The 10488-nt window shown below is 42.7% G+C and overlaps 1 protein-coding gene across 1 annotated transcript in view; it reads right to left on the bottom strand.

The window, feature by feature from the left end:
- Positions 1-2078: 2078 nt before the first annotated feature.
- Positions 2079-10488, bottom strand: part of col5a3a (collagen, type V, alpha 3a) — a 41690-nt gene continuing 33280 nt past the window's right edge. The window contains 21 exon segments of the mRNA XM_054607334.1: positions 2079-2866; positions 3073-3306; positions 4131-4199; positions 4371-4483; positions 4731-5025; positions 5126-5179; positions 5633-5668; positions 5976-6029; positions 6121-6228; positions 6317-6370; positions 6477-6530; positions 6706-6719; positions 6722-6812; positions 6921-6974; positions 7073-7126; positions 7220-7273; positions 7388-7441; positions 7555-7662; positions 7760-7813; positions 7903-7956; positions 9506-9559. Of these exon segments, the coding sequence (XP_054463309.1) occupies positions 2720-2866; positions 3073-3306; positions 4131-4199; positions 4371-4483; positions 4731-5025; positions 5126-5179; positions 5633-5668; positions 5976-6029; positions 6121-6228; positions 6317-6370; positions 6477-6530; positions 6706-6719; positions 6722-6812; positions 6921-6974; positions 7073-7126; positions 7220-7273; positions 7388-7441; positions 7555-7662; positions 7760-7813; positions 7903-7956; positions 9506-9559 (1809 nt within the window). The 3' untranslated portion in view covers positions 2079-2719.

Genomic DNA, 10488 nt, shown 5'->3' with positions numbered 1-10488 from the left:
TGGGCCCCAAAGGGGATGAGCGCCTTGTACTTTTATGTGTGTGAGAGAATAGGCTGTGTGTGTGTGTGTGTGTGTGTATACGTGTGTGTTGTGCTTGCGCAAGAGTCTGCGTGAATGGAGCAAAAAGCAATTATTGCGTGTGTGTTTGTGGAATATCACCAGAGATAAGTAGGCAGGCAGAGAGGGAGAGGGAGAGAGAGAGAGAGAGAGATGGTATGTGAAAGGGGTACGAATAAATTCAAACTGGTTAAAAATGAATTAGCCATTGGGACTTTAATCGTTTCTTCTCTTTTCCTGTCCCACATAAATACCCACCAGAACAGCTGTACCTCCACCAAACTGACCAAATCTCTCGGGTGCATTTCTTATTCTCAGCCATTTCATTACGAACCTCTTCTCTTGTTCTCAACACCCACCCCCTTCCCTCGTTTCTGTCTCCTCCCAACCTTCCCTCTTGAGGACTGAAACAGAGCTAATTGAAATAAATGAACTGGGGAGCAAATCAGAGTTGATTACATCGGCTGATTGCAAGCTTGTTGAGGGAATGTTGCAGAACTACTCGGTAATGAAGAGCCTTGTTTGTATATTGCACTCTGACTGGACGTTGCAGGCAGCCCCATGCTCTCATGGATATTGTTCCAACCGCCTGTAGTGTCGGAAGAGAAAAAACATTACAGAGCAATTTCTTGTTTGTTTTTATTCGCACATCAATTTTTGACATACATTTATTTCTCATTCAGGCCTCAGAATAACTGTACAGTATATAAAATTAGTACAACAAATACTATACACAGGATGGGTAGAGCAGGATGGGACCAGAGGAGAGGAGTTAATTATTGGAATATTTAAACGGCACGAAACAAATAGAACAGCGTGAGTGAATTGCAAAATTACACACATTGGGCACACAGTCTACTGTTTGAGTAGTAGGAGGTAGACAGAGCATTAGGATTTAATTTGCTAAAGGGTAAATCATCCGTTGAATACAATTCACATGCATATGTCATTTCTTTAATATTTCACGGCTCCCATTTAATAATTTGAAGAAGTCTCTGTTTAAGCCGACATGCAGAGACAGACTGTAGTAATAATGTCATCTAAACACAAATCCTTGAGCTGCTCCACAGACTGTGAATAATGGAATAACATGGCACTATAATGGCACCCGTGGTAATTTTACTGGGATGTGAGGACAATTTCTAATTCACTGATCTACAATTTTCTAAGGTAATCAGAAAGAAAGAAAGATCTACAATGGATTAAGTTTTCAAAATGTTACATGATGACACCATTAACTCCGGTCTTGATGCTGTAATTTCTAGTTTAGGTACACAGTTGACTGGTAGACTATATTTGTTTAAAATGGATTTTCAGTTTAAAGCGATCAACCACGCTCTGAACTGTCCCTAACCTCTTTTCACTGGCCCTGTGAAATTGGCACCATCAGCCAGAAGATGTGCAAAAAACAGTAGACTAGTCCCCGGCCTCTGAGGGCGTTTTCGTGCTGCTGAAAGAGCAATAACCCACTTCCTCTCTAGTCCTATAATCCTGCCCACAGAGACACACAAACACAGTAAAAAATAACAGAATCATCTTTAGCACCACTGAAGAGCAAATCCTATCAAATGAACAGCAACATATTCTGTCGAAATTTCAACCTATGAACAAAGCAGAGAAACAGAAGCCTCTGAGTAGGTGAGACAACTGAAAACAGGCTATGTCAGCAATGCTTTTAAGAGATTTCTCTCTTGGTATAAAGAATTAAAGCAGTTAAGACTATTTTAATCAACATGCTCTTAATTCTTGTCCTGAAATATTCCCAATCTAGTTGCTGAGGTATGTCATAGCAAGTATATACCACAGTAAAAAGGGTGTTAGTCTGACATAAAATACTGTAGTCCTTAAAAAGATGGAGGGCTCAAAAAGCTTATTATCAAGCCCATGGAGGGAAGCAGTCCAATAAAGGAAACAACCTTATCCGTTCAAGTAAGTGTCGGGTTCAATAACTAGCTACGCCTATTGAATACTAATCAATGTAATTCACTGAGCAAACTGCAGTTGAAGGGTAAAAAGGACAATATATCATTCCAGCACACTGGAAATTAATTATGGTGCTTGTGTGGAATTAATATGCTAGGCTAGTTCACAACTGCTATGCAATTGTCATTATAGTGAAATCTGAGCATGCAAATGAGTATGACAAGGTTTTTGATTTATTCAGCCGCAGTCTTTGTTTAACATTAAGCAGCAACTAGTTCATCCAAGGTCTTAAAAGTCCCATTTAATGGACCCATACTACAGAATGACAGACTGCTCCTCTCCGGGATCAGACAGATCTGTCTTGTTTATAAGTGGTCATTGTCAAGTGGTGCAGTCCTCATTATTCCAGAGGATCATTTACAGAACGCTCAAACAGTGAGAGAAAAAGAAAACAAAAACACTTAAAATTAAACATATTTAATTGGAATATTTCCCTTTGGTAAATGTGCTTTGTTCCCACTGGTACACGTCCTCTTTCTCGTCATTCCTCTTATTGTTGTAAAGCCATAGAACCAATCTCATTGGCTGTTGAAGAGTCTTAAATGATGTACCCGAAACCCACCGAATACAAGAACATGATATAATAAATATTGCTTGGGGCAGTGGTCAAAGTCCAGTTTCTTTTAGTGAAAACTTTGTGCAGGTCTCTTTTTTTTGCTTGTTTGTTGTTGGCAAGGTGTTAACCGTTGAAGCATACTCGTCCAACTTGGAATCCAAACTTCTGGTTGCTGCTGCCAAAGTCTGCTGGAGCCACATCTATAATAGGGAGCAGCTCTGCCGAGGGAGAGTCAATCTCTAGTTCAGTCCTTTCCTGACCTTTGCGGAACTGAAAGAGAAAAATTAAAGCCATTATATGAATTTGCTTGGCTTAATAGGACTAACTAGCTCCCCCCACTCTCTGGCCTAAATCCCTGTTCAAGTCAGTGGTTTGATGGCTACCACAGCAACACAATTGATAAACACATTAGTTCCATTAAGGCTAATTCTTATTTGTCCAGCTAGTCCCTCCCCCTGGCACGTCCCTGCACTGACCTGGCATCCATCATGCACTGCGTTGATGAAGGGGCTTTTGGCTTGTGTCAGCTCCTCGTCATTGCTGCCCCGAAAGCGGAGGGCACGCTGATAGGAACGAGAAGTGCTGTCAAACCAGCCTGCCGAGTTCTGGCAGGTGTAGGTGAAGCTCTGCTTGGCCGTGGCACTCAGTAGTTTCAGGAAGGTCAGCTGAACTACATGCACAGGGTTCCCATCCCTGTCACTGTAGGAGAACTGGATGACAAAGATACAGAGACATTAGTGTTCTTCATAGGCGGGTATATCATGTACTATAAACCCCTGATTAAAACAGCATTGACTTTAGATAACATAAAATCTCACAGAATAATAAAAATACACAAAAACATGTTTTCTCTAAAAGAGCCGAATCCACAGAAAAACATTTCTGAGCCTGTAATCTTTCTCAGACAAATATGAGTTTTGAATTGAATTATATCACTGAAATTTCCCGTCTGCCACCCTGTGCTGATGAAGGCGTTTACGTCAGCAAGGGTGAAAAAGTTACAACAACTTCTCTTCAGAATCAGAACAGACAGGGAAAGTAAAAAAGAAGGTAGGGACATTAAGGGGGCAAAAAAAAACTTAAGCAGATCCAAGGACTGTGCGAGAAAGTCAGTGAATTGCAATTGTGCTGGCAGCTCTATTATCTGAGAGTGTTACGAAACAACCGAACAGGTGCACTGAGGCCAGTGATCTGAACCTGCTGCCCTGCGATTTGTGAGTCATTCATAATGCTGAAATCAACTGCTGGCAATATCAAAGCAGCTCTCTCATTGCACATAGTCTTATTAATGATTGCCCAATATTACAATGTACAAATATACAAATAATAAACTAAAAGCACATGAATGGACACTCATGAAAGCCTACACATTCATGGGGACACACTCAACAAACGCTTGCATTCAAATCATATGCATGAATATCATTCAAGCACTCTCAATTAGGATGAGTAATTTAGCTGAATGAAAAAGACTGCCTGGCATTTGGAGCCAGCTGAGATTAATGGTTGGAGGTTAAAACTTTTTTTTTTGTACCTGCTTGCCTTTCCTGTATTGGCTGTACCAGCTTCCTGGCTTCTCTTTGTTCCACGGTGCTAATTTCACCTAGAAGCACACAGAGAGAGAGGGAGAGGGAGAGAGGGAAAGAGAGAAAGAGAGAGGGGGACGATGTTGAGTCAATTTTAGGCTCAAGGGATATAGGGAGTGATTTTTGCTCTGATGTTATTTGACGAGGTCGGCTTTGTAAAGGCTGAGGGCAAGAGATTGGAGACTTACATTCTCAATCCTCTTGTCAGGGTAGAGACATGTCTCTCCATCAGCTGTAAAGTTACAGTAGACCTTAATGGAGTCTCTGTGACAGCCCTGGTTAGGATCAATCCAGTAGTCTCCTACAAAATGCACAAAGAAAGGACATCGATCAAGCTCCAGATGTTGATATAATGAACACATCGAGGGTTAACGTGGATTACATGCAGGTGGCGAGATGATAAAGAGCATTTTAACATAAAAATGGGGTTTGTCAGAGGATGTGTTTATATTTGAAATGTGTTCCATTTTCTTCTGAACCAGTTTTTCCTGGATAAAAAAAAAAGTTGTTGAAATAGTCATCAATCATGAAGCATTGTCTTTGGTCACCATCTTTGTAGTCCGGTTGGACCATCATGAGCTCTTTGCACGTCCGGGCGGGGCTTTCAAAGGATCCCAACGGCCTCCTCATCACCTCGACTTCTGTTTTCATGGAAGATAGGGTGGCAAAGACTTCTTCCATTCCCTCGGCCTCCTCCAGAGGCTGATCTCCCTGGAGGAACTCATCCAGATCCACATCCTCCTCCCTGAATGGGGCTTCTCCTCCTGTCTGATCGGAGTGCCTTCGTCTCTTCCGCCTGCGCTCTCGGATAGGCAGAGGCTCAATCATTGTTGCAGGGGGTCCCTGGAGGTAGCAGAGAGAGGTTGAGCAAGAGGTGACAGGGCAAGGAAGAGGGCAACGCTTGCACTGACAGGCCATGATATGGATCATTAGCAGTACTCACTGGGGGCCCTGGGGGTCCAGCAAGGCCTGGATCTCCTCTGGGACCGACGATACCCTGGAGAATAGAAGAAGACAAAACTTTGTGTCAAGCATGTCTCACCTGGAGCCTTTTTCGCACCACTTGGCTAAATCCCAGCTTTATCCAGCCAGATATGGCTGCTTTATAGGATTATCCAGCTGTGTGCATCAGCACTTTGTGGTCAAAGCCTTGGCTCTCAAGACACACTATAGCGGTTTTCATAACATCACACACACCAGAACCAAATCCTATTAAAAGGGCGCGATGGAAAAAAATCACACACAAGGCAAGCATGGCTCACAGCATGCTTTTAGTTCTAAAGGCATGCAGTAAGCACAGTAGAGAATTATGATTGTGAAGCATGGTACATTTAAGCCAACAAAACACTTTTTCTCTCTTCCCCGGCATATGTTCGCAGCAGCTGCTAACCAAGCTGAGGTGTGAGTACAGCGGCAGCAATGTATAAACAAGACAGATTACTGAACTCACTGTTTCTCCCTTCGATCCCTTCTCGCCAGCTGTACCCTAAGAGTGGAGAGGAGGAGTAAGTAAGCAGTAGAAACATAAATTAAAAAATAATACAGTCTTAAAACTATTTAATTTCTCAAGCACTGCAAACTACTATCAGCTATTCACCTGCTTAGCGACAGGGCAGGTTTTGGTCAAAATAGTGAACAGCTGTATTTATAGGTCATTGTCAAATTGATTATATGCCATAGGATGGACAATAACAGTATGTGAATAGGGTGATAAATATATAACGCTTTTGGGCTTAACACTTGAATGATTTATCACGTATTGTAGCTGAAAACATTAAAGCTAAGTAACTTACTGACAGTCCAGGTGGTCCCAGTGGGCCAGTGGGACCATGTGTGCCGGACGTACCCTAAATATAAAGACAAGCAGATCTTGTTAGTGAACTGCACTACCTGTTGTGTAGAAGTGTATCAGATGCATCATTTTGCAACCAAATGCACCTCATCTCCTTTAGACCCTCTTGTTCCCTGGATCCCAGGAAGGCCTCTGTCTCCCTTCTCGCCAGGTTCTCCTGGGGGGCCAATTAGACCGATCAACCCACCATGACCCTGCGGACCAAGATATGGTTCGTCAGCATTGTTTCCCAGGGTTTAAACTGATGCAGAGTTTTTCTCTCTAAACACGCTAAACACTCACTTTGTCTCCCTTGTTTCCAGGGTCTCCTTTTAATCCTGGAAGTCCTGGTGGCCCCTGTTAACAATGGCAGATTGATTATTGTTCGGTTGGGTTGGGTTTGAATCCTGATTTATTATTATGAATGTCGCTTTACATTAACAGGCAAATATAAGGATCTTACTATTGGTCCTGGTGGTCCAGTTTGTCCTGGTGGCCCATTTAACCCTTGTTCACCCTAAAGAAGAAACACAAGAATTAGAGATCAGTGTAAAGTATGCTGAGACAATGATTAAGCGCTACCATGATGGAACTTTATGCTCTGATGATTGTTGGTGATGTTGCTTCACACTCACAGAGACAGTTCCAGCTTCAGACTAATGTAAACAAAGCATTTTACATTGTGTACTGACCGCTGAACCTGGGATCCCCGAAGACCTTCCGGGCCAGACCTCCCTGGCTGCCCTTGGGGTCCCACTGGGCCTGTCTTCCCCACTGGACCATGGGTCCCTGTCGACCCCTACAGAGCAGAGGGACAAACACAGACAGCCAGGCGTAATGAGCAAAAAAGCTTTGTTGGAAGGCACCAAACACTACAACAGAGCTCTGTTCCAGCCATCGTCCTTACCTTGGTTCCCTTCATGCCTTGCTTCCCTTCTTTTCCTGCAGCACCTATATGACCCTGGGGTTGAGAAAGACAAAAGTTATTGAGTGCAAACAAACACATACAGTAGCTACAAACACGTAGGCAAACAAACATATACAATGTGCTGAGCTCACCCTCCGTCCAGGAGGTCCTGAAGGACCTGGCTCTCCAGAGGCTCCTGCAGGTCCCTTCAGAGAACAGTAAAAATAGAAACATTCAGTCACCTAAAACGGAGAGGAACTTCTAGCCTTAAAGATGAAGAATCCCTGTTTACTGCTTACTGCTTTGCCAGATTCTCCATTGTCCCCTTTAGGCCCCGGTCCACCATCTACTCCCTGGATAAGAAAAAATGTCATGTAGAAGGAATAATCAACAATAAGTTGATGACAAATTCATGATAAAACATGATAACAACATTATTATAAAACAATAATAACAATAGTACTCACATTGACGCCAGCTTCTCCAGGAGGTCCTGAATCTCCGGGGAATCCAATAGGGCCCTATGGGGACAAACAGCGAGTTAGAAACCATCATATACATGGCATGGCAATTAAAGTCGGAACTGACAACCAGAGCAAGAAAGAGTTACTCATCCAGAGGGACAAAGACTCACAAGGATGCCTTTGGGTCCGTCCTCCCCTGGTGTTCCTCTTGGTCCTGGAGGCCCTGCTGCACCAGAAGGGCCAGAGTCACCTTTCTCCCCCACATCGCCTTTACCACCCTGGGACATCGGCATGTGAAATGACAATCAATGAAAGGGCAACAGAAGGATGAGGTTGAGCAAGACAGGAAGGCAGGATGGAATTAATGTGACTTACAGCAATGCCAGGCTCTCCAACTGACCCAGGGTTTCCAGCTTCTCCATCCTCACCCTGGTAGAGAAGGAAAGATAAAATCACACACAACACATTGACACAGTGCACAGGCACACGCTGTGTAGTTGCTAATGGGAAATGCTGACCTTCTCTCCAACAATCCCAGGCTGACCAACTCCACCAGTCATTCCAGGTGGGCCCTGTGGTAGGAGGAGAGAGAGAACGGCTTGAACCAAAATATACAAGGGCAAGTTTGAAATATTCATTTCACTTATAGAAAATCAGGCTCTTGGTGCAGTTTCTGTTTGTTGCCCCTTGTCAGCAGTTTTGCTCACAGAATGCTGAAACTGGGACAGAATTATCACAACACAAGGAAAAATACTGTGTCAGGTTTGTTACGTGGATAGTGCCTGAGTGGATACTATTTCCCTTCTCAATCCGTTTTTTAGTTTGCTTTTGTAGGTGCACTCATGTTAGCGTGCATGTATGTCTGTCATTGTGCTCTTGTCTTGACACAAACCCAGTAAAGGCATGTCTTCGGTAGAGTGCGTAAACATGAGAGCGGAGTACAGCCACGCACCACTACCAGCCTACTGCTATTACCTGCTTTCTTTCCTCACATGCCATCCAACCATCATTTCGCTCTTTTCCACAATTCCTGTATAAATCCATTTATGGATCCCATCCTCTCTGCATTGCTGTATTTCCATGCTTCTTGTGATGAAGCAGTAGCACGGCTCACACAGATTTCTGCAGCTGGCTGCTGAATAATTGACCGGTGTGAGAGGCTGCAGAGAGACGGCCATTACTAGAGGTAAATATAACTGCCTCTCAGGGATGATAGTCTAATACTTCTTAATGATTCATAGAGCAGTAAATATAACTCTCTCCTAGGGTTTATATTCTAATACTGTTTAATAATTCAAGTTTCAAAAGCATTGGATGGTGCGTGGCAGGAAGTGTTCAAATGAAGAGATAGTATATGAAGATGAGAGGCTGGAAAATATTAAATACATTTTGTGTGTAAGGATAAGCTATTGTTTAGTTTGAAAATTGGATAATGCTGTGTATTGAATAGAAGTCTTGGCGGATCTGTATGTAGATCTGAACGGTTAATGCTAAGGTTACTAAAACAATTATTCTTATTTCCAGGTGATTATACACTAAAGAAAACCTACTTATTATATTAATGTCTGCCAATAGATCCCCATAAATGATTTACCCTGTTCTTTTATATGAACAAAAATAATGACTTAGCCTCAATGATACATTTTCAAAAAGAACAAAAAATAAATATTTGCAAACCTCGATTAATTATCTTAAAATAGCAGGTGCATCAGGCTACAGTCTGACAGACAGAAAATATATGAAATCATCTACTTATTTTTAGTTATTAATTGTATAATATTTGGTAATGCTTACTTTGCACATTTACATCATCCTATGAGATGAACCATTCTGGTGCAGTAATTGTTTCAAGTAATTTAACAACCGTTGTATGTTCATTGGAAATGTTTTTTCTATGAATATGTATAGTTTGTGTTATGACAATGGATATGAACAGCTTGTGGATAGAAAATTGTTCCTTGCAGGGCAATTCTCCTTTCACTTGCTTTAGAGTACCTATATCTAATAGAGTGTTCTCTTTTTTTCGTCACTCAATGGGACTGTCAATGTATTATCACTAATAGTCATGCTCACGTCTAAACCCAAATATGTCATTTAAAAGAAAGTCATGATGTACTCTACCTCTCCACCAGTGGACCCCTGAGGGCCTCGTGGGCCATGTTGTCCTGGAGGCCCCTGTGGAGAGAGAAATGAAATGTCTCATTAGGGTATCAGTGCAAATAATAAAGATCTACTTCATCAATAAAACACACAGAGAAATACAAACTGAATGTGAACTAGGGGAAGGCCGGTGCCTCTTAAATTAAATGAGTGTTAGAAGTCAGGCCATGGAGGATTGCTTATGCAATGGCCCAAGTATTCATGATCATTATCGTAGTGACATGATGAAAACATCCAGACAGGTCATTACCCTCAATATGACACAAGCTCTGATTCCTCCCTCCCTCCCTCCCATCTCTCTTTTTTCTCTGTTATTAATAAGAAACCTCTAGTCTGTGATGTGCACCACCATATTCTCTGAGCCACAGTAACGGCATGTGATTTGACTCTTCTGTGCAGCTCAAGAGAGAGCAGAAAGCAATTAATCCGAACTGTGCTCGGCTTCAGTTTCAGTTGAGTAGATGTTGAACTGTGCTCTGAATCACTCTGAAGTCTTGGAGGGAGCCTAGTGTTGTGAAGACACTGAGACAGAAAGACAGACAATCTGCCCACAGAGAGACTGTGTGGGACTAGAGGAAACATATATCCTTCTGGCGAAGAGATACTTGAGCATTAGAGGGGAGAATCCTGTGATCCACGACGCTCACACATGAATGATACTTCCCCACTGAGTCTTCAGCATCTCTCCTCTCTCGCTCTCTCTCTCTCTCTTTTGTTTTGGTTCCATTCTGATTCCCTCCCTAATCTGGCTGTGGAGAAGAGGGGCTATAGAGAATCTTGTTGAGCGCGTGTTCATGGTTGACAGCGTTGTGAGATGACTGTCACAAAGGAGGATGCTCATTAGACAGCCAGGGCTGAGGCTAATCTGATTAGCAGCTGTCACACCGTCTTCCTGCTCACAATCAGTGCTCCGCCTCCTCCTTCCACTCCATTGCTTCACTGCG

Source organism: Anoplopoma fimbria, chromosome 11, assembly GCF_027596085.1.
Source record: "Anoplopoma fimbria isolate UVic2021 breed Golden Eagle Sablefish chromosome 11, Afim_UVic_2022, whole genome shotgun sequence".
Lineage (NCBI taxonomy): Eukaryota > Metazoa > Chordata > Actinopteri > Perciformes > Anoplopomatidae > Anoplopoma > Anoplopoma fimbria.
Note: the sequence above shows the minus strand (reverse complement) of the source record. Positions and strands in the feature narration are given on the sequence as shown.